Source organism: Meles meles, chromosome 16, assembly GCF_922984935.1.
Source record: "Meles meles chromosome 16, mMelMel3.1 paternal haplotype, whole genome shotgun sequence".
NCBI classification, from domain to species: Eukaryota; Metazoa; Chordata; class Mammalia; order Carnivora; family Mustelidae; genus Meles; species Meles meles.
This window is the reverse complement of record NC_060081.1, coordinates 79,689,708-79,713,874: the sequence shown is the minus strand read 5'-3', so window position 1 is coordinate 79,713,874 and position 24,167 is coordinate 79,689,708. Positions and strand designations below refer to the sequence as shown.

At 37.3% G+C, this 24,167-nt stretch overlaps 1 protein-coding gene across 1 annotated transcript in view; it reads left to right on the top strand.

Moving 5' to 3' along the window:
• SYCP2 (synaptonemal complex protein 2) overlaps positions 1–24,167 on the top strand; it is a 70,014-nt gene that overhangs the window by 44,997 nt on the left and 850 nt on the right. Inside the window, exons 24-42 of the mRNA XM_045980152.1 lie at positions 5,225–5,352; positions 6,346–6,382; positions 8,217–8,287; positions 8,381–8,438; positions 8,899–8,954; positions 9,369–9,426; positions 9,922–10,090; positions 12,134–12,171; positions 12,659–12,829; positions 14,250–14,448; positions 15,652–15,854; positions 19,913–20,003; positions 20,241–20,396; positions 20,953–21,080; positions 22,450–22,544; positions 22,623–22,722; positions 22,961–23,019; positions 23,110–23,188; positions 23,285–23,341. Coding sequence (XP_045836108.1) covers positions 5,225–5,352; positions 6,346–6,382; positions 8,217–8,287; positions 8,381–8,438; positions 8,899–8,954; positions 9,369–9,426; positions 9,922–10,090; positions 12,134–12,171; positions 12,659–12,829; positions 14,250–14,448; positions 15,652–15,854; positions 19,913–20,003; positions 20,241–20,396; positions 20,953–21,080; positions 22,450–22,544; positions 22,623–22,722; positions 22,961–23,019; positions 23,110–23,188; positions 23,285–23,341 — 1,953 coding nt within the window. The remainder of the gene's footprint in view (positions 1–5,224; positions 5,353–6,345; positions 6,383–8,216; positions 8,288–8,380; positions 8,439–8,898; positions 8,955–9,368; positions 9,427–9,921; positions 10,091–12,133; positions 12,172–12,658; positions 12,830–14,249; positions 14,449–15,651; positions 15,855–19,912; positions 20,004–20,240; positions 20,397–20,952; positions 21,081–22,449; positions 22,545–22,622; positions 22,723–22,960; positions 23,020–23,109; positions 23,189–23,284; positions 23,342–24,167) is intronic.

Below are 24,167 nucleotides of genomic sequence, written 5' to 3'. Positions count from 1 at the left end.
AGCAGGCTTGCTGCTGAGCAGAGAGCCCGACTCAGGGCTTTATCCCAGGACCCTGGGATCATGACCTAGGCTGAAGGCAGAGGCTTTAACCACTGAGCCACCCAGGTGCCCCAGATACAGCATTTTTTATGAATTGATGGTTTTTGGCAGCCCTGTGTTGGGCAAGTGAATTAGTGCTATTTTTCCACCAACATTTGCTGACTTTATGTCTCTGCCACATTTTGGTAATTTTCATAATATTTCAAAGTTTTTCATTATTATTAAATTAGTTCTGGTGACCTGTAATCAGTGTTCTTTGATGTTATTATAGTAATTGTTTTGAGGCACTATGAGCGCACCCAGACAGGATGGCGAACTTAGTAAGTGTGTGTTTTCTGACGCAACACCACCCGGCAGTTCCCCCATCTCTCTCCCTGTCCTCAGGCTTCCTGGTTCCCTGAGATGTAACAATATTGAGATTAGGCCAGTTAATAACTTTACAGGGGTCTCTAAGTGTTCAAGTGAAGGGAAGAGTCACATATCTCTCACTTTAGGTCAAAAGCTAAAAATGATTAAGCTTAATGAGGCAGGCATGCAGAAAGCTGATATAAGCAAAAAGCTCGTCCTCTTGTGAAACAGCTGTATTAGATCTGGAGGAAGTTTGAGTGGCCTGGATAGAAGCTCAAACCAGCCACAAAATTCTCTTAAGCTGAAGCCCACTTAAGAGCAAAGCCCTAACTCTCTTCAATTTTATGAAGGCTGAGAGAGGTAAAGAAGCTTCGGAAGAAAAGTCTGAGGCTAGCGGGGAATGGTTCATGTAGTTTAGGGAAAGAAGCCATCTCCGTAACGTAAAAATGCAAGGTAAAGTAGCAAGTTATCCAGAAGATCTGGCTAAGATCATTAATGAAGGTGGCTACACTACAGGAATTTTCAGGGTAGGCAAGAGAGCCGTATGTTGAAAAAAGATGCCATCCACGACTTTCATAGCTAGAGATAAGTCAGTGCCTGGCCTCAGAGCTTCAAAGGGCAGGCTGACTCTCTTGTTAGGCGCTAATGCATCTAGTGACTAAGTCAGAGCCAGTGCTCCTAGGGCCCTTACCAGTTATGATCCATCTACTCCGCTGTGCTTTGTGAAACCGCAATGCCTGTATGAGAGCACGTCTGCTTGCAACACGGTTTGCTGAGTGTTGTAAGCACACTGTTGAGACCTGCTCAAAAAGAAGATTCCTTTCAAAATAGTACTTCTCACTGACCACACCTGGTCATTCAAGAGCTTTGCTGAAGATGTACGATGAAATTAATGTTTCCTTTTTCTTTTTTTAAAGATTTTATTTATTTATTTGACAGACAGAATCACAAGTAGGCAGAGAGGCAGGCAGAGAGAGAGAAGGGGAAGCAGGCTCCCTGCTGAGCAGAGAGCCTGACTCAGGGCTCGACCCCAGGACCCCAGGATCATGACCTGAGCAAAGGCAGAGGCCTTAAACCACTGAGCCACTCAGGTGCCCCCAAATTAATGTTTTCATACTCTTAAACATAACATCCATTCTGCAGCCCAAGGATCAAAGGGTAATCTCTACTTTCAAGTCTTACTATTGAAGAAATATATATTTCATAAGACTCTAGCTGCCACAGATAGTGATCCCTCTGATAGATCTAGGCAAAGCAAGGGTTTAGTTTGGATTCACCATTCTAAATGCCATTAAGAACATTTGTGAATGGGGCACCCTGGTGTCTCAGTTGGTTAAGCATCCGACTCTTTGATTTTGGCTCAGGTATGATCTGAGGGTCATGAGGTCGAGCCCCGTGTCATATTTCACAGTGGGTGTGGAGCCTTACTTAGGATTCTCTTTCCCTCCCCTCATCCCCCCAAAAAGAACATCAGTGATTCATGGAAAGAGGTCACAATATCAACATTAGGAGGAGTGTGGAAGAGTAGATTCCAGCTCTCATGGATGACTTTGATGGGTTCAAGACTTCAGTAGAGGAAGTAACTGGAGATGCTGTGGAAATAGCAGGTGAACTAGAATTATAAGTGGAGCCTGAAGATGGGACTGAATTGGTGCGATCTCATGACAAAACTTTAATGGATGAGGAGTTGCTTCTTATGGATGAGCAAAGACCATGGTTTTTGAGATAGAATCTACTCATGGTAGAGAAGCTGTGAAGATTGACAACAAAGAATTCAGACTATTACTTAAACTTAGTTGATACAGCATAGGCAGGGTTTGAGAGACTTGACTTCAGTTTTGAAAGAAGTTCTGCTGTGGGTAAAATGCTATCAAACAGCATTGCATGCTTCGTAGAAATCGTTTATGAAAGGAAGAGGCAGTCAATGCGGCAAATTTCATGGTTGTCTTATTGTAAAAAGTTGCCACAGCCACCCCGGCTTTCAACAATCACGACCCTAATCAGTGAGCAGGCATCAACATTGAGGCAAGACCCTCTACCAGCAAAAAGATTGCTATTTGCTGAAAACTCAGATGACTAGCATTTTTTAGCATTAAAGTAATTTTAATTAAGGTATGTACTTTTTTAAAGGCATAATGCCATTATACATTTAATAGACTACAGTGTAGAGTAAGCATAACTTTTATATGCACTGGGAAACCAAGTTCATTTGACTCACTTTAATGCATTTGCTTTGTCACTGTGTTCTAGAACCAGAGCCACAGTATTTCTGCAGCATGCCTATACAAGGCCTTTATCAGATATGTGTTTTACAGATGGTTTCTTTCTGTCTGTGGCTTGTCTTTTTATTTTTAAAACACTGTCTTTTACAGAACAGAAGTTTTTAATTTTAATGAAATTCTACATCTCAGTTTTGTCTTTCATAGATTGTGCTTTTGGTGTTATACCTGCAAAGGCATTGCCGAACCCAAGGTCAACCTAGATTTTCTCCTCTGTTATCTTCTAGGAGTTTTATAGTTTGCATATTACTTCTAGGCTTATGATCCTCTTTGAGTTAATTTTTGTGAAGGATGTAAGTTCTGTGTCTAGATACATTTTTGGTTTTTGTCTTTTGGTTTTTAGCATGTGGATGTCCAGCTATTCTATCATCGCTTGTTGAAAAGACAAATTTATCCATTGCCTTGTCTTTGCTTCTTTGCCAAAGATCAGTTGACTATGTATATGAGGGTATTTCTGGGCTTTTGGTTTGCTCTCTGTTTGGTTCTATTGCTTGATTTGTCTATTTCACCAATACCATTCTACACTAATCATTGTATCTTTATAGTAAGTCTTAGAGTATGCTAGTGTCAATCTTCCAGCTTTGTTCTCCAGTACTCTATCGGCCATTCTTAGTGTCTTGCTTCTCTGAGTACACTATAGAATCATTTTGTTGATATTCACAGAATAACTTGCTGGGACTTTGATTAGGATTACATTGAATCTCTAGATCAAGTTGGGAAGAACTGACATCTTGGCACTATTGAGCTTCCTACCCATGAACATGGAATTTCCTTCCATTTATTTAGACATTGATTTTCTTCATTAGTCATGTATAGATCTTGTACATGTTTTGTTAGATTTATACCTAAGTGTATACCTAAATATATAAATCATTTTAAGGAGTACTAATGTAAATGGAATGTAATTTTAAACTCTAGTTTTTCATTACTAGCTTAAGAGGAAGCTGCCGACTTTTGGGTATTAACCTCGTATCCTTCAGCGGTGCTATCGCAGTTGCTTTTCAGGGGGCGCCTGGGGGGCTCAGTGGGTTAAAGCCTCTGCCTTCAGCTCAGGTCATGATCCCAGGGTCCTAGGATCGAGCCCCGAGTTGGGCTCTCTGCTTAGCAGCAAGCCTGCTTCCCTTCCTCTCTCTCTGCCTGCCTCTCTGCCTACTTGTCATCTCTGTCAAATAAATAATAAATAAAATCTTTTTTAAAAATTGCTTTTTAGTTCCAGGAGCATTTTTGTTAATTTTTTGAGATTTTTTTTTCTACATAGACAATGATGTTATGTGCAAAGATAGTTTTATTTCTTCCCATTCTAGATACCATTTATTTCCTTCTCTTGTCTTATTGCATTCATAGGACTTCCAGTTTGATGTGGAATAGAAGTGGTGAGAGCAGGCATCTTTCCCTTGTTTCAGATCTTGGTGGGAAAACGTGTAGTTTTTCTCCATTAAGTACGATATTAGCTCTAATTTTGGTTTTTTTGGAAGTTTTTCTTTATCAAGTGGAAGACGTTCCCCTTTATTCCTCGTTTTCTGAGAATTGTTATCATGAAAAGATACTGGTTTTTTTCAAATGCTTCTCTTATATCTATTGATAAGATTATATATGATTTTTCTTAAGGCTATTGGTATGATACATTATAATTGATTTTCAAATGTTGAATCAGACTTGCATATCTTGAATAAATACCATTCAATTGTATATAATTCTTTTTATACATTACTGAATACAATTTGCTAATACTTTGTTGGTTTTTGTATCTATGTTCATGAGAGATAGTGTAAGGTCTATTTCCTTTCTTGTATTGTCTTTGATTTTGCTTAAAGATGATACCAGCTTCATTTAAGGAGTTAGGAAGTATTCCCTCTGCTTCTGTCTCTTGGGTGATTGTGGAAAATTGGTATGATTCTTCCCTAAGTATTTGGTAGAACTCACCAGGAAACCCATCTGGGGCCTGGTGCTTGCTCTTTTAGAAGGTTATTAGTTATTGATTCATTTTCTTTAATAGATAATAGGCTTATTCAGATGATCTATTTCTTGTATGACATCTGGTAGATTTTACCTTTTGAGGAACTGGCCCATCTGATTTAGGTTATCAAATTTGTGGCCAAAGAGTTGTTCATAATATTCCTTTATTATCCTTTTAATGTCCTTAAGAGTGACAGCCTCTATTTCATTTCTAATAGTAGTAATTTCTGTCTTTTCTCTCTCTCTCTCTTTTTTTTTTCCTTAGCTAACTTGGCAAGAGATGTATTGATTTTATTGATCTTTTCAAAGAACCTGATTTTAGTTTCCTTAAGTTTTTAATATAATTTATTTTTCCATGGATAGAAACTTATTTTGATCTCTACAGAGCATTCTGCCCCACGTGTAAATGGTTAAGTCTTTTTTTTTAAACTGTTAAGTCTTATCGTGTGTTTTTGAATGCCTAACAGATTTATTAAATAATTTCTTACCTCCTTTATTTCTCTTTGTAGTTATATATAGAACTAGATTTTTCTTAAATGTTCCTTTATTTTCCTTTGAAGGATTACTGGTAAAGTTTTAAAGTAACTTATAAATTGTTTCAGAGAGAAAAGTCAAAAGAGAAAGGCTTTACTGATGCAGCAGAATCCTTGATAAACCAAATTAATAAGAGGTATAAACCAAAGGAAGATATAAAGTCTACAAGAAAATTCAAGGAGTCTTTGATTGACAGGTATGTTCTTAAATTTTAGAAATAAACATTTTTCTGCCTGATACAACTAAATTATTTTACTCAATTTTAAGAAGGTAAGTTTTGAGCATGTTCAAGTAATACAATTTTCCAGCAGAAAACACCTAGTTATTTACTTTTTTAAAATTATTGTAATTTTTTTAAAGATTTTATTTATTTGCTAGAGAGAGGAAGAGAGTACACACAAGCCAGCAGAGAGGCAGGCAGAAGCAGTCTCCCTGCCGAGCAAGGAGCCCTATGCAGGACTCGATTCCAGGACCCTGGGATCAAGACCTGAGGCGAAGGCAGTGGCTTAACCAACTGAGCCACCCAGGCATCCCTAGTTATAAAATAGTAGCTGTTTATACAGGAAGGGAACTAAACTTGAAATCAGTCTTTGTAGTAGGTGATTATTACATTTTATAAAGTATCAAAAATACCATATTGATACAGCATACCATTTCATAAATAAATCTTTGGGATATAAACATTTTAAGATTTTATTTATTGAGCCTAGTGATGAGTAAAACTAAATGTATTTAAATATATTGCTTAATGAAACATGAAATTTAAATGAGCTGAGAAGTTATTTTTATATAGTAAATATGTATTTTTTTGTTTGCAGTCTTTCTGAAGGTTAGTTGTTATTAGAAATGTTTCTTTACAGGTTGATTGGTGGTTGATTCATATTTAAATTTATTCTGGCCCTATGATAAGACACAAAACAGTTACTCTCCTGGCAGAACCATTCATTTCTAATTACTTGGCACCTCCTACTGCATGAATGATTCAGCTTTTCATTAACAGTCAGGGTTGCTATTTACTACAAGTGAAGTTGCAAGATTACCCCGGCTGGTGTTGCCGCATTTCAGTTCTTTATAGAGTATTGACTGTAAACTTAGTGACCCAGAAGTTTTATGTTCTATAAAATGGCTTTTATGAAGAACGTTCTGATACTGAATTGCTTTTTTAATTTTGGCAAAACCTTTCTTATAGTGGCTTTTCAAACAAATCTGATCTACAGCTCAGTAAGGTAGGTCTCATTTATTTAACTACCCCAAGTGTATAGTCAAACTCTAAATGATACTTGACTGTAAACATAAAATGGAATCGCAGGATGGGATGGAATTAGTGTTTGCAGCATGTTGATAAATGGATTAAACAACTGACAAGTTTAATGGCAACTACTCAAAATAGTCCTCTTTCTGTTCTAATTTTCAAAACAAAACAAAAAAAATGTTTCTTTTCCATATGTGTGTGTGATGTTTTCATTTTTTGGTACCTGATTCAATAAATTTTCATAGCTAATCCCATCTCTTCTGACAATAAGATCCTTCCTAAGTTTCTATTTTTTGTTTAAAAAATTAGCATTTATTCAGGCTTAAAATACCAATTATCTTTGATTTACTCCTCAGAATTACTTTCTGTGCATTTAATTTCAAGTTTTGAGGCTCACTGTCTAATACATTCTCCTTAAATACCCCCTTTGCTGCCTATGCAACTCTTTTTTCCTAGTTTGAGTTCTGATTTCCAGTCCCTGGATGATTGCAGTCGCCTTTATGTGATTCTTTTGCATCTAGCGTTTCTCTTGCCGACCTGTCCTTCTGTTCAGAAGGAGCTTTTTTCTTTCTAAAGCACACAGCTTCAGTCACGCCTATCCGTTGTGCAAAATCCCTTCTTTGGTCCCTGTTGCTTACGAAGTGGAGACTCAGGCCAGCTTGTGAAAGTCTGTCTTTATTTCCTAGTATTAGCTCCCTATGCCTGTCTCCTTTAGCTGAAGAAGAACTTGAGCTTCCCTCGAGTGTCTTTCCAAGTGTTTATTCTCTTTCTTCCCCTCTTCAGAAAGCACTTTGAACTGAGTCCACGCACTCTGGCATTTCTACTGCTCCTCAAAACTTGATTCCTCCTTGCAAGTCTTGCTTCAGAGTCTGCCTTCTTTTTAAAAACTTCCAAGGTGTCCTGACTCAAAATCCAAATGGGCAAGAATTCTGAATCTACACACTGATTTCTTTGTACCATTGTTCGAGATTTCACTCGCTGCTGCAGTTTTTATCTCTCCTTTGTCTTCTGTTAGCATGGGTTGTTTAGAATCATCTTTGTATTCTGTATAACACTTTTGCTTTTTTTTGTATCCTTTTTATTATTTTGGCTTATTTTTTGTGTCTTCTCTAATACCTAATGCAGGCTAGTACACGGTAGGTGAATTGAACAGGTGTATGTAAACGCTGGTAAAAATCCTACTGGAAAGGATAACTGAGATAAGTGATCAGAGGAGTAATATATTAGGGGATAAACTTTTTGAAAAAATACAAATAGTTATATATAAAATAGCCAAAATACAGAATAAAATTTAATATGAATAACAACTAAAATGAATAGTTTTAGTATTTCCAACTTATTAGACTTCAGAGTATTTCTGTTCAGTAATCAATCATTTAGTGATATTAATAGTGATTTTACATAAACCTTAGTCTCCTCCAAAGTTTTTCTCAGACTTTAAAGCAAATGAGTCCAGGAAAAAAAGAAACATGCTTGTTTTGTGTTTCTAAAATCGCTATAAGGTTCAGCTTATAGGATAGCGTTTACCTGTGTACAGGAGTGTCAGTGCAAAGAAAGATGTAGGAACCTTATGTTTTATATTTAATTTACAGTACTTTCAACTATGTTCTTAGTACTTAAAGTCTTCAAAATTTTTATTGGTGTGGATGTTGTAATACTTTTATTCAGTTTACATTAAAGAAATGGTTACAGATGTAAAGCATGAATAGAAACAAGTAGAAAGTATATGAAAATATAATTGCATATATTGTTTGCCAAGTATACTAGTGTACAAGTTTGAATGTTATATAAACTTCTTTTGTATTTAGGAAAAGGTTCAGAAAAAAAGTTATAGACAACTGAAGACTACTTTTGTTAATGTTACTTCTGAATGCCCATTGTAAGTGATTTTTCATAGATCTTAGTTTTATTCATATTTGAAGAAAATGTATTTATTATATAACAGAGTTAATATTTCTCTTCATTTTTACAGGAATGATGTTTACAATTTTAATTTGAATGGAGCTGATGAGCCTATTATAAAACTTGGAGTAAGCTAGAAATCAGTATTTTGTATTTAGTATTTATTTTGTATTCACCATATAGTTATTATAGTGTATGTTTTTTGGTTTCCATTCTCTTGTGGATATGCTTTGAAAGAGTTTAAAATATTTTAAAAATTTATTTGGCACCATTTTAGGTATATTTGGTTTCCTTTCAAATCCTCTGGACTAAAGCAGAGGAAAAATTGGTAATTGGGGCATGGGGGTGGGACTCACACTACTAATCAAGAAAATCACTTTCCTTCTGGATACTAGAAATTTAAAAATAATTACTCCTATTTTTTTTAGTATATTTTATGGTATTAGCTTTCTTCTTAAATAAAAAAATACTTTAGTAAACTTAATTTTATTGCTGCATCTTATGAAAGTTATAGAAACTATAACTTTAATTTTTGTTTACCTTATTTCAACACTAAGAAAAAGCGTTTAATGTTTATTCACAATATAGATCCAGGAATTTCAAGCTACAGCTACCGAAGCCTGTGTGGATAACTCAATAAAACTGTAGGTGCTCTTATTATAATTAGATGGATAATTAAAATAAACTTCTCAGTTGTTCTTGGGTCTTCAGTATTTCCTCCCAGTTTGTCTGAGAGTATTTAACATATGAGAAGAATAAAAACTGCTACTGCCGTGATTACCTGCATTATATTTCTAATATTTCAGCCTTTGCTTCTAAAATTAATGTGCAGATTCTGTGTACTTTTAATATTAGTTGTGTCTCTTAGATGATAAAGCTGAAAGAACTTAGTCCTTTCATCTGACCTTGTTATTTTTATAATTAACTGAGGTCAGAGAACATAAGCAACTTGGCCAGAATTATATAGTGAATTAGTAATGTCTAACTGTCCAGTATATGTTACCTTAAGAGAACAAATAACTAAAGTTAATTAAAATTAATGAATATTTTTGTTTAAGGATAGGTTTAAGGAATCATGATGAACGTGAAACTTCTCTCAAAACAAAAGATAAAAGTGTAAGTTATATCCTAATATGCCTATTAACAGCAGTATTTTAAAAATAATGTTCCAATGCCAAAGATGATCACAGATCTAAAAAACAAAATCATTTGGAATTTTTCCCCCTCTGTGAGATTATCCACCTGCCCACTATGACTTTGGCATGGTTTCTGAGCCACTTGTAATCATGTAGTAATAGAAGATATGACAGCTTTAGTTACTTCTTTGATGACATTGGCTTATGTCTCTGTGGGAGTAAGAAGTTTTAACAACGAAATATGAATCTTGGTCGCTGATCTGGATTTCTGAGTAACTTTCTAGATATGTTTTCCTCAATGCCAGGTAGATTAGTATGCCAAAAAATTAGGAAGTTAGTTTTTCTGTTGCTTAAGGTTGGTTTTTGGTTTCGTTTGGTTTTGTTTTGCTTTGGCTTAACTTACCTTATATAGCGTAATAATGAGACACATTTCTTCATCTATTACAAGGATTCTTTTTTTTCTTTTTTTTTGTAGATTGTAACAAATCCTAAAAAGAAAAATCTTTTTAGTGATACTGACACAGAATGCAGATGTGATGACAGCAAGACTGATGTCAGCTGGCTAAAGGAACCAAAGTCAAAACCACAACTAATAGACTATAGCAGAAATAAAAACACGAGGAAACCTAAAAGTGGGAAATCAAGTAAGAAATCACTTTTTAGAGAGATGTTGCAAATGATTTTACCATTTCAAGTACATGAAATGCTTTGTTGGTTGATAAGTATATTGTATATGTAGTTTGTGTTTGCAACTACACAGCCTTGTGAATAGAACAGAGCAAATACTCTACAACACTACAGTCATTTTGTTTTTTGTTTTCTCATTTTTGGTAATATGGTTCTATATAAATTACTTTTTTTACCAGGATCTTACAGATGCAAAATATGACTGTCATATTTTTTGGTTCATGCATCCTCTCATTTGTCTACTCATGGCCTACTGTTGTTATTCAGTTATTTAGCAATTATTGTGAATGATGTATTATTAAGTACTCATGAAACCAACACTCTAAGCAAAAATCAAATCTTGGACATCCCATTCCCTGTCACACCCACACATATCCTTTTTAGGAATCCACATAGAATGCATAGAAAGATATATTATAAGGAAAACAATTTTCTTGCAGAAATACCTTCCACAGATTTTTCTTTTTAAGATTTTATTTATTTATTGGAGAGAGAGAGTGAGAAAGAGAGAACATGAGAGGATCATGACCTGAGCTGAAGGCTGTTGCTTAACCAACTGAGCCATCTGGGTGCCCCACAGGTTATCTTCCCAGCATATGGCTTCTGCTTTGTCTAGTGACTCTCTTGAAGTCGTTGGATAAGAGTTTGAGGTACGGGTTTTTAGCTAGACCTAATGACCATTTTCCTGGATTGTTTACTAAAACACAAAGATTTCATATATTCCATTTTTAAAAGAAGACAGCATACTCTGAACTTTTAAATCGATATGTATCTTAAGGGAATCAGCTTTTAGGGCAGGATAAAAATAACCAATAGTAACCTTTGTGCATATGTCAGGGGGAGCAGGTGATGACTTAAATAGAAGTAAAAACAGAAATATGGAAATGAAGTTTGGCATGTGTTCATAAATGCGGTTGCATCTTGCAAACAGATCAGGCCTGTCCTGTACAGGTGGGAGAGAAGCAACAGTCTTGTCTCCTATAAAAGAGACAAGTGTGAAAGAGCCTCATGTGTGAGTGCAGGGATTGTGGTGGGGGGTAGTTGGAACACAGATCAGACTTGGGGGAAGATGGTGGAAGACGCACTGCGTCTGGTCACATGTCCGGACTTTGAAGCAGTGTGTTCTAAGCCAAGGGGAAACAGAAGATTCACGTGTTCTCAGGGAGTTTACAGTCACTTGTAACAGAGAGTAGATAATCAGAGATTTTGAGGAGACCATTCAAGGTTAGAATACTGTCATCAGTAAATACTTCCAAAATTGAACTTCTGAGTGACATTTTGTTTGATGACAGTCAGTGTGTGGGGGCTGGCTTCTTGCCAGGATTGGAGACCTTTCTCCGAGAACTTCATTGCTTCCTTGGCGTGGGTAGTTTCTTAGGCTTCAGAGAATATTTAGAAAGTTGATTGTGCTTGAAAGGCAAAAAAGGGAATAGAAACTGAAGCTATTCTCAGTAATATAGATGAATCTTAGGAACCATAGTGAAAAAGCAAACGATACAATATTACATATGAGATGATACTGTTTTATAGAGCTCACTATATTGTTTAAGGATACATATCTGTGAAGTAAAACTTTCTTTTTTAAGACCAAGTGAATGAGAAACAATTCAATATAATGAAAATATTCCCTTTTGGCAGAGGGGATATTGAGCATCATAGAGATGCTCATAAATACACATAAATACATACATCACTGCTTATAATCCAGCTCTTAAATTGAATGGTAGATGCATATAGGTGTTCATTATAACTTATGTATTCTCTTGCATGTTTAAAAATTTTACGATGTAAAGGAGGAGAAAGGAAATTGGTAATTCATATCCTACCAAACATTAATAAGTTATCAATATCAATGTAGCCTCAAATCATCTTGAAATTTAAATTTTTGAATGAGTTTAAAGATATATTCTTGTTATGATTTTAACTTCTATGCAAAAATATTCTAATAAATTTTAATGCCAGTTCATATCTATTTGAAAACTTATTTTCTTGAATTGCAGAACCATCTTTAGAAAGGGGACAACCAAGATCTAAAGTGGTAAAGTCAAGAAGTTTGTGTTCAAACATCTCTTTAATATTATTTTTCTTCTGTCATGTAAAAACTTCATTTTTCGTCTCATAATTTTATCCTTATTTGTTACTTGTTTTTCCATAATTGTTCTAGCCTTTGCATGTATCCTCCTACCTTCTGCCTTTTGGGATCATGTTGGCCTGTTTTAGGTCTATTTTATTCTGTAGTTATAGGAACTTTTGATATCTCTGCTTCTCTTTTTTTCCTTTCCTTCTCTTTTTTATGTAAGTTAGGTAATATATACCAGACCTCCCAGAGCTTTACTGACAGGTAATAAAGAAGATATTTGGGTGGAAAGATAAAATTCCATCTTTCAAAAATGTTAATCAGGAATCCTTTTTATTCCTACAAATATTTTATGTATTTCTTGTCACAGTGCCAGTTTTATAGAAAATGCTTATATTTCTTATATCTCAAATACTGACCTAGTAATTCAGAAATTTTTCTCTTAAAGACACCCAACAAAAGCATCACCAAAAAGGTAGCGGAGACAGTTCCAGATGGGAGAACCAGACTTCCACGAAGAGCGGCAAAAACCAAAAAAAATTATAAAGATCTCTCAAATTCAGAATCAGAGAGTGAACAAGAATTTTCACATTTGTTTAAGGAAAAATTGCTAGTAAAGGTAAATAGATACAAATCAGAAAAAAATTTCTGAAAAGCCTGTGAAAATACTAAACAATATATTTTTGCAGAAATGTCAAATTTGTCACATCTTAAGATGAAACCTTCTATATGAGAAATTTTATAGACTGAAAATTGATGTTCAGGCAATATGTAAATTTGTGAGAAGTTGGCATTAGCGTTATAAAACAGATGTTTGACTCTAGGAAAATGATAACTTGAAGATAATATCTTTGAATTAGAGAAGTGCTTGATCTTTCCAAATTTTTACTTCAAGAAAGTGCAGGCTGTTGGGAAGCTGTGAATCTTTCTCTTGAATGGACCTGAGGTTCTTCCTATGCACTGCCCAACCTGTGTCCCTGCCCGGTTTCTGTCCTGAAAGTTACCTGTGTGTGCCTAGCCAGCTGTGCTTGAAAGCTTTTTTAACAAAGTAAAAAGCAAAAAAACAAAGCAACAACCACCACCACCCGGTGCTTACAGTGTGCCCGGAGCTATGCCAAGTCTTTAACATCTTAAAATCTCTCACGTCCCATACGTGATTAGGACTCGTACTGACATCTCACGTTACAAATGAGAAATCAGGGCTCAGAGAGATAGAGGAACTTGCCCAAGTCACACAGGTAGGAGGCGGTAAAACAAAGGTGTGAACCAGAGAGTCTAGCGCTAAAGGTAGGTCTCAACTAGTCCACTGCGCTAACGTCACATCCGTAAACTTCCACCTCCCCTTGTTCATGACCTTGCTATCCTTTACTTGGAAGACTTTAAGGACTTTGTGACTTATCTCCACATTTTCTATCACTTCTTACTTCAATTTACTATACATAAAGCTGTTTGTCTTCCCAAGCCACCTCTCCTTTTATCCCTCTTCAAAGAAAAACCCTGAAAATCTACGTGCAGTGAAATCGTGCATCAGAATACCTCTGCACGCTCATTGCCCCTGTCCCCTGGCGTGTTCCCAGAGCTGAAACAGATGGAACAGCCCGTGACTCCCTAACGGGACCCGAGGTGGGCTTGCGGCACCAGCGCACAGACCCAGGGAAACCCGTGCCTCTCCGCCTCCTGGGCTCTGTCAGGGGTTGCCCCTGGCCTTGGTAGGTCTTCCTTCAGCAGCTTCATTTACAGCTCCTAAGCATGGCAGGTGCCATGAAATCCAGGAACTCTTTCTGGTTTCCCCAAACCGATTATAATTTTCTCCTTACAGCATTTGGTATATAAGCTATTATAGTCCTCGTATTTTTTCCTGTGAATTTGTCACAGGCCTTCTAATATATTAGACAGTCCTTCACTACTCATGTTGAGGCCCCTGTTATGCCTGTAAATAGTAATAGAAGATATTTGGTATTTCAGCATAATTTGTTTTATATGCCTAAGTATAACTTATCTGTATTCAAGTATGATTTGAAAGTTATCAATACCTTTAGGAGGAGAATATCCATTCCAGAAGCAAAACCATGAAACTGCCAAAGAAACAACAGAACACCTTCTCTGCTGAAACACAAAAGGATATATCAAAAGAATGGAAAAATTCATCTCTCCTAAAAGATGCTATAAGAGATAATAACCTTGACTTATCTCCTATATCCTTATCTGGGAGCCCATCATCTATAGAAGTAATGAGATGTCAGTATCATTTTTTTCTTTTAAATATTCAATAAGTTTCTATTAGGATTCTAATTGTGTGAAAATACAGTTTAAAGATTAATCTTAAACTTGCCCTTCAAAATTATAGGTAGTTAAAACTTCATTTTTTGAACTAGTTAGTGCTGGTAACTTGGTCTTTGTGAAGTAGACATCAGGACAGTGTCCATGTGACACCCATGTCTTTCATGATAGGAAGTTAAAGATCAAATGCTTCAATGTGGAAAATATTTAATGTATATTTACAAATTATAATGTGAAAGCTGAATAAACTTTTAGATTTTTAGTCCCCAAATATATTCAATAACGTGAAAATAATGGTGGGGATTTCTACTTTCTCTTTTTTACATTTCATTGACAAAAGTCTCTAAGGAATATCATGGTCATTCTGTGGACCCATAGTAGGTTATCTTCATGATTTGAGGTTTGCTTTTATTTAAAAATAACTGACAAATATTCATATTTTTTGGAGCTCTGGTGTGTAGTACCCACAAACACATACACACATCACACACTTTTCTAGCACAGAAACTATAAGTTTGTACTTTTATCTTTTTCAGTTCCCTTTAAAGATATTTTAAAACATTTCCAAGTATCCATCTTTTCAGTTAAAATACAGGATTTAAATAAGTTAACATATACTTCCTCCAAAGTAGCTATTTTGTTCTTTTTTAGAATATTTCCAAAGTGCTCAGGACCACTGTCATGTCAGATAACCACACACTGGACGACAGATGGACATGCCCTTATTCGACCTGAAAACTGCCTGAGAATTCATTTACACTGAGACTTATTTTGGCCATGAATTGGCTCATCTATATATGAAGGATTGGGATAAGATGATTTCCCAAGCCATCTCCAACTAGAAAATTCTGTGGCTTTACTATATGACTACAGGCTATGATGTCAAAATACTCAAGACAATACTTGGGTTGATCTTCACAGAGTAGCTCATACCACAGATATTTTTGTTTGAGCTTTTGAAAGTTCTTACGATTGCATTTTAAATTGAACTATAGTATTTTTCAGTCTTAAAAATTGGTCTTGATTTATTATCTATTTAAATATAGATAAGACTTGAGGATTTGGTTAATTATTATATTAGAATGTAATCGTACTATTTCTGAAGCAGTCACCAGTGATAATACTTGCCATCTATTTTTTGTGTTTTGTGAGGCAATGCAGGTATAAAGAAAATAAGAGAAAGGAATTTTACTCAGGATTATGACCGTATAACAAACTCCCTGTCACCTTCTCCAAAAACTTCATCCCCTGAATCCTTGAGCAGTAAAAATGGAGTTGCAGGTCCAAAAATGTCACCCAAAAACAGTGACAAAAATTTATGTGCAAGAGAAAGTTGCTCGCCAATTCCACGATCCTTCTTGTTGGTAAGAATATACATTATTTTTTCCTTATCAGATATATCTGAAAGGGGTAAATCATTTCCTTCTAATCTTAATTAAATATACATTGCTTATCCACCTAACGTAAGGTTCTGGGTGTGGTCTGCGGGAGAAGAGTAACCTGCTGATGAGGAAAATAGCCTCCGTGAAACCTAGACTAGTGAGGGGCTGTGCAGGAGGAAGGAGGTGCTGGTGTGCGAAGCACTGCGTGCTGCTGGTATTGGGACAGGAGGGCTCGCCTCCCCAGAGGCGCTACTCACTTGTCTGTACGTCCAAATCACATAGTTACTGAATGAATATTAACAAATTTAATGATACAGGAAAAATTCTTTATATATGTGTATACCATTTTTTCTCAATATGTAGGTATGGTCATGGGGTTGTAAAAAGACATTAAAGACAGGAAGCAGTTACGGTCCAAGCGAGGGAGGGCAGCTAACACCCGTGCCTCCAAGGAAGTTTGCAGGTGTGGATACTTCACTGCCACTTTACAGACCCCACGCCGCCTCCACTGCCCCCTTGTTCTTGGCTTGGGTTGTATAAATGGGTTAAGTTAGAATTTTGAAGCAGTAATCAAGTTACAGAACTGACTGCCACGATACTATAGTTTACCGTGACTGGGTATAGCAGAAGAGTCGTGAGTCAGACAGACTGGCATTCAAATCCTGGCTCCGCTCTTTGCTAACGGTGTCACATTTTACAGGTTAATGAATCCCTCCGCACCTCAGGTTTCTCGTCTGTGCAGTGGGGCTGTGAAAAATCAGTCTGATTATTCAAGCATTAATACCTGATACATAGTAAATACCCAAATACATTCTTCTCTTGATATGTGCTAACCTCTGTGTACAGGGATGGAATTAGTGAGAGTTCAGTACATCTACAGCTGCGAACTAAAACCTCTGATAACACCAAATTTCTGTCCTACCATTTGTAATTTAATGTTTGTATTCCTACCGGGATGTAAGGGCCTTTTATTCTGGCTAGCCAGTAGTCCTCACAGAGCTTGTTTCTAACAACATCTCTCATGAAAGCACCAATGCGCCAAACCGATGGACAGGGAGCTCTGCTGTGTAAAGCAGACACAGGAGGTCTGCAGCCTCGCCTCCTCGGCCCCCCTCCCCAGTCACCCCCAAGGCACCTTTGCAAGACTCAGTTCCTACAGCCACAGTTTGAACACCGCTTCCCCACGAGATCATCATCCCAGCATCCTATGTCAGTAATGCTCTGCCATCCTTGGTTTCCCTGATTCCTTCTTCCCCGCAGTACTCCATCTTGAAATCTCAAAACCTGGATAATCCCCTGCCCACTTTCTTTTATGCTGCTCAGTGCTAGTTGGAATTTTAATTGTCACATACTTACTGCCATTTGTTTCCCATTGACTGTTGACTCTTAGATATCGGAAATTTGTTATCTAAATACTTCCGCCAGCTTGCACTCTCCAGCACTGGTATGTGACCGTCCCATTTCTCTACAGTTTTAACCGGCTGTGACCAGATGGTTCTCTTTTTGCCAATCTGTAAGTGTAGTGAGGAACTTTATTCTGCATTTTACTGATTAACAGTATCAGTATTTCATCTTTTTTGACAGGTTTGTGAATTGCCTATTTTTTTTGTATCTTCTGATTTTTCTTATAAATTGGTAGGAGTTCTTAAAATATTTTAGATATTAATTCTATATTGGTTATATACAATCCAAACATTCTTTTTCCAGTATGTTATCTTTTCACTTAAATTAAAAAATTCCATAGGACAAAAAATGAGACCATAAAATTTACCAGGCTTTGTGTTCAACAAATCCCTCAGCTACTGTCCCGTTCCTTCCTGGTTAAAAGTCTTAGTTTTGATTCCTTTCAACTTTTAGATTTTCAGTCTTTCTAAGATTTCTCTTTGCACGTGGGCAGTGAGGTAGTGCAGGATCATGCCTGAGTGCCCTGCTGGCTCCGCCGTCTGCAGTGCTCCTCTGGGCCCAGCCCCGGCAGCGGGGCAGGGGCGGCAGCGGCCAGGTGAGCTCTGTGTGCTGCGGCCCAGTGGCTGTCCTCAGCAGGGCCTCCGGGAGCTTCACCACCCTCTCCTTGTACTTTCACATGCTCTGGGCCCTCTGCTCACTCATGGAAATTTCACGGTTTGTCTAAGGGGATTGCCATTTCCCAAGATCGACACTGAGCTTTCTTGTCCACATATTTTTCTCTCTACATTTTGGTGATATTTCCCAAAAAATGATGCCAAATCTTCCACAAAGAAAATAGATTAATTCCTGTGTTTTATGGGTTCTCTTTTTGCTGTATTTTGCTGAATTTTCTGGGTATTTAATTTTTTGCTTTTGCATAGAAACACTATTGGTGGTTTTTTTTTTAATATTTTATTTATTTGACAGAGAGAAATCACAACTAGGCAGAGAGGCAGGCAGAGAAAGAGGAGGAAGCAGGCTCCCCGCAGAGCAGAGAGCCTGATGTGGGGCTCGATCCCAGGACCCTGGGATCATGACCTGAGCCGAAGGCAGAGGCTTTAACCCACTAAGCCACCCAGGTGCCCCAAAACACTATTGGTTTTTATATCTCCAACTACCTTGACTAATTCTGTCATAATTCCCTGCCTAGGGCCTCTTGGATTTTGCAGATAGACAGTCACTCATGATAACTTTTGCATTTTCCATTCCAGTTCTTATACTTGGGTTTTTTTAATTGTTAAGGTGATTATGACCTTGGGGATAATGTTCACTAGATACTGTACCAATAGTCATGCTTATTCTGTCATTCTTGGTGGGTACTTTGATCAAGTTAATGTTTTAGTTGTCTAAGGATTTTTTTCGCCCTTTAATTGTGAATGGGTGTTGAATTTTAGCATCAAATGAATTATTCCCTCGAAACATAAGTAGTTTGGGTTTCATATTGTTATGTTTTGGCTTTAAATAATTTTCTAATTTCCTTTGGGTTTGTATATGTCTTGTTCATTCATAGCCCAGGCATACTCCAATTAATAATACTGTTGTGAATAGAAAAAATATAAATTCTGTGGTATTTACACAAGATACACACAATTGCAACAGCTACTCAGATGTAAGCATTTATAGTTCAGAAAAAAGTTAATGGAAGTTGAACTTGCAAACAATAATGAAAATCCTGTATAAAGCAATAGTGGTTTAAAGGATAGTATAACCATCCAATTTAAACTAAGATTGTTTTTACAAAAATCAGATTACTATTTTTTAATAATAATTGTATTTTAATACTTTTAACTGTTACTGAAAAACTGATGTTTAAAGTATGAAGCATGGTTTGATGTTGGAAAAAAGTTGAAATTTTTAAAATGAGAAGTTGTAAGGTCTTAAATAGGATATAGCTGCTGAATCACTGACTTACATAGTTATAACTGGTAATTTCGGGTTTCATGATTATATAGAAATTTGGCTGAGCTTTGTGCCACTGTAGTAGTCCATCAGTCCATTGTCAAAAATATTGTAATAACCTGTAAAACACAGAAAGGTAAGGCGGAATTTTATAGCCTGGGGAGGGCTCGACCTCCACCTCAGTAGATAGGTTTCTGTTTCTGTTCTGCTTGGTCAGTATCTGCCCACCCACCTAATAAGTAGAGGAAGGTGACTGGGGTGGGCATGGGTTTTCATGGAAGAGGAAAAGGACTCACTTGACTGGAATGGAGAAGCTTGTGTACAGGAAATCTCCAGGTTAGATCAAAAAAGATGTTGAAAAGTAGGTTGAGAAAAGAGTTTTGACTTCTATTTTGTGTGGCTTCCCATTCCCTGACTCAAAGAAATCGAAATCCTACTAAGGAAGAATGGAAAACCGGGAGAGTGTGAAGAAAGCCAGCTGAAGACTATTGCCATAATTTAGGATTGAGACGGATATAAGCATTTTCATCAATGTGTGGTTGTGGTAGAGATGCAGAGGAAGGGGTAGAAACAAAACTACCTGAAAAAGGAATGGACCACGTTTGCGATTCACTTGCTTCCCGGTTTGAGAGAGATGGTCACGGGTGAAGCCAAGAGCACTTACAGAATTTGTTTCCAATTTCTAATATCTGTTTTAGGGAGGTCATTCCGCATCTCCACTATCGCTGTCTAGTGAAGAGAGAGAGCAGATATGGTGTGACTTGCCTTGTGACTCTACTCACATGTCAGGTTTGTAGTCCTAGCCCTGCTTTAAAAATAAGCTTTCCTGAAATACTACTGCGGGGAATTATAGTTTAAGTCATAACATTTACCAATTGAGTTAGTCAGATGGAAAATAGAACTTAATGCACTATTGCCTAAAAACAAATAATTGAAAGCTTGTGGGGTTTTTTTGTAAAAGCAAGAAAATTATTCGGTATTTTTAATCAAGATTGTAGCACATTTTTTTTTTTAACTTTATCTAAGGCCCCACCCAGCATCTTAGTCGCAAACGAATGTACATAGAAGATAATCTAAGTAATGCTGATGAAATAGAGTTGGAAGAAGAGGAAGAAGGGAGAGTATACTTGCTTCCCAAAAAAGTATCTAAAACTGAGGATAGAGATCATCACACTTACAAAGGTAGGTAGAATAAATGCCTTTGTCAAATGCAATTATTGTGGAAGGTGGTTTCTTAGACCTAAAATGATCCACAAAAAAAAAAAAAAAAAATTCCCCTCCGTAAAGGGAACTCTGGATAAATCTAATAAGGGTCATGCTTTATCACAAAGTTGACTTTCTGTGAAAAATACGGTTTTAAGGGTCTGTTTTGTACTGATAAATATCCTTTATGATTCTATTATTGATTACCACATATAAGCTTTACTAGAATATAAATTTACTGATCAGTATGTCACCAAAAATTGGGTTATTAACATAGAAAGAGTTAAAAAATGATCAGTCCAAAAATGTTCCATCCCACTGTTACCATTGCCAAGAGGATTTTTTAGAAATCAAAATAGTTTTAAATTGAAAAATAGGAGATCTTTTATGTCATAATTCTTAGATCACACCCAGAATCTGAAAATAAGACTTTGTTCTCAGCTTCATGAGACTTCTAAACTTCATGAAGTTTAGTTTCAGACTAAATTTGTAATAATGTATATTTTAAATTTATCTGATTATCTTCATTTTTTAGTTTCTGGAAGTGTATCTCCATTATCAACAAATGACTTTTCTCTCCCTGGGGAGAGCTGGGAAAGTGAGATCACCGGGCTAGGGGTGATGTGCGAGGGCCTCAACACAGAATTCAGGAGGAAGTTTCATGTGAGTTACTGTTCTTTAAATTACGACTTCGACCCAATAGTATGATAAGATACTACCTTTCTACGAGACTGTCAGCTGGGTTTGATCCTTTAGCAACAAAACACCCATTTAACTCCCTTGGTCCTCATGGACTGGTGAAAAGGGGAGTAATTTGTCTTCGGAGCCAGGTTTCTCTTCTAAAAGCTGTGCGTTATCCATAGTCTTTCTTTTCCTAGATTCATTTCTCTTTGTCTTATTTCCCTTTTCAGTTTGCTTACCATTTGGACTCTTGGCATGATTTTTCTTCTTTTCTGAATGATTTTCTTTTCGTGCCTCATCTTTTTATTACTCGGAGATGACGACTGGAGAGGGGGTCCTCACAGCTGGGAAGGGTGCAGGGGAGATGACGACCGGAGAGGGGGTCCTCACAGCTGGGAAGGGTGCAGGGGAGATGACGACCGGAGAGGGGGTCCTCACAGCTGGGAAGGGTGCAGGGGAGATGACGACCGGAGAGGGGTCCTCACAGCTGGGAAGGGTGCAGGGGAGATGACGACCGGAGAGGGGTCCTCACAGCTGGGAAGGGTGCAGGGGAGATGACGACCGGAGAGGGGGTCCTCACAGCTGGGAAGGGTGCAGGGGAGATGACCAGAGAGGGGTCCTCACAGCTGGGAAGGGTTCAGGGGAGATGATGACCGGAGAGGGGTCCTCACAGCTGGGAAGGGTGCAGGCCGCTCGTTCTGCGCCACCAGGTCTGCACACCCACGGAGCCTTAGGTGCTGTGGCTCCAGTGAGGTGATGCTTGCAAAAATACTTTCCAGAACAATTTTTAATTATTGTTTTCTCCACCTACCTCTTTTTCCTCACGTGTCTGCGTTTAGAATAGTTCTCGGCCTGCTGTTAACCTGTGCAGAAAAACATCTTTTATCCCCAGTCCCATCTCTTTTTCTTCTCTCTAAAACTAAGATTCTGTACATTTCATTTTAATTATCAAAGGTCAAACTCGGCTCAACAGTGAAGCCCTAATTTATATATTCTGTTCTGCGTCCGGCTGCATCTAGCAAACATGTTTTCATGGAGGATGGTAACAATTCCGAGTGTGACTTTTGACTTTGTTCCTGAAGAGAATTATAATCAGTAGCATTTTTGTAAATAATGTAGACTGCAGTGTCTTTACAAAACCAGTGATCAATTAAACCCTTAGTCAAAACCTTCCTGTTGGAACCAGATGCCGCTCCAACTGGATTTATTTATGAACACTGGGTTTAGGTTTTCATTTGTCACTTTTCTGAATTCTTCTTAATCATTTGCATGGTCAAGGCTTTGTTCGTAACATAGTCTTGGTTAGATTATTTTGTAAAGAGTTTTCAAGTTAAATATTAGTATTTTTCAGATCCGCCAGAAAATAATGGATTATTTTACAAAGCAATCTTGGAAAACAGCTCAACAACATCTGAACACAATGAACCATCAGATTCAGGAGTATAGGTCTGTAATAAAAACCTCTTTTGAAAACTTCTGAATGCTGCAGTTTACAAAAATAATCTCATTTTGTTTCTTTACTAGGATCAAAAAACTTGACAAGTTCCAATTCATCATCATAGAGGAGCTGGAAAATTTTGAAAAAGATTCACAGTCTTTAAAAGATTTGGAGAAGGAGTTTGTGGTTTGTGCTTTTAAGAGCTACACTTGGGAAAACTGTTAATTTTGTTCTTCAGAAAATAGTTTTAGATTTCATGTACACACATAGACCGAAGCTTATGCTGAGTAATGCCTTTGATACTGAGGGGAAAACCCTGAAAGAGAGTGTGCAGTGTCTAGAATACGCTTAGCATATAGCCACGTTGTTTAAATTGGGAGTAGAGTAATTATCCAAGTGTTAATTTTTGTATTTTAAAATTAAGGATTTCTGGGAGAAGACATTTCAGAAGTTCAATGCCTATCAAAAAAGTGAACAGCAGAGGTTAGTGTGACGTTCCTAATCAAACTATAATCGCTGTATTATAGCAATGCAATGTGAAGTGATAACTACAAAGGTAACTCCTTTTGTTAGGCTTCACCTTTTGAAAGCATCACTGGACAAAAATGTCTTCTACAACACAGACTACGAAGACACTGTTTTTACATCCGAGGTACCAGCTTTTACGTGTTTATACATAATCTCTCGCAATACCTCTTTGCTGTGGAAGTTTTACAGTAAATTTCATAGATGAAATGTGTATTTACAGATGTGTGCAATGAAAGAAAACATGAAAATGCTCCAAGACAGGCTCCTGAAGGAAACGGTGAGTCCCCTCTTGGGTCAGGGATTCACGTGGATTGGCCACCAGTGAGGGGCAAGTCTTTCACAGGCTTGTCTTTCGTTTTAGTCTGAGAGACGGTTTCAGCCCAGTGATTCTTCGTTGTTTAAGTGAGAATTTGGGAGCAAACTTACTTTAATCACCTCTATGAGTATTTTACTATGAGTCCCTCCTAAGGAAAAAAAGAATATCAGTTTGTAGATTTTAAAATGAGCTGAAGAATGATTTCTTTGTCCTATGTCTAAGCACGGTGCCCTGCAGAGGACCTCTGCTGGCCTTCTGCGGGAGGTGTGTCAGGACAGAGCCTCGGGGACAACAGGATTTCCTTTACTTCGATTTGAGGATGGAAGTGTAGTTGCCTTTCCTGAGGTCTAGTAGACCAGCAGCTGCACTGTGGGGGAAAAGCAGTCCCGAGGGGGGCGCAGGTCGTCTTCAGTGTTGTCTCGGAGTTGGCAGACCTTCTTAGGACCCTGTAATGTAGCCCGCACACAAAGATGCGTGTGATGTACTTGCCCAGTTTCAGCAGACGCTCACGGTGGGGACTAGCGGAGGCACTTGCAGCCGAGCCACTTTAGCTTGAAGCGAACGAGCTGACTGACTAGACCGGCCAATGAAATTCAGTCTAGAGAAAAGTTTCAACAATTTGGGGTTTTAAAGACTGGATCTCTCAGTTGATCTAGAATATCAGTGATGATCCCTGAACTCTGTAGCTAGCTAGGAACAGATTCTGGCGGCAGAGGCATTAGATAGAATGAGCACTAATACAAAATATCTTTACAAAAAGGATTGTTTTAAAAAGAAGCCCAAGTAA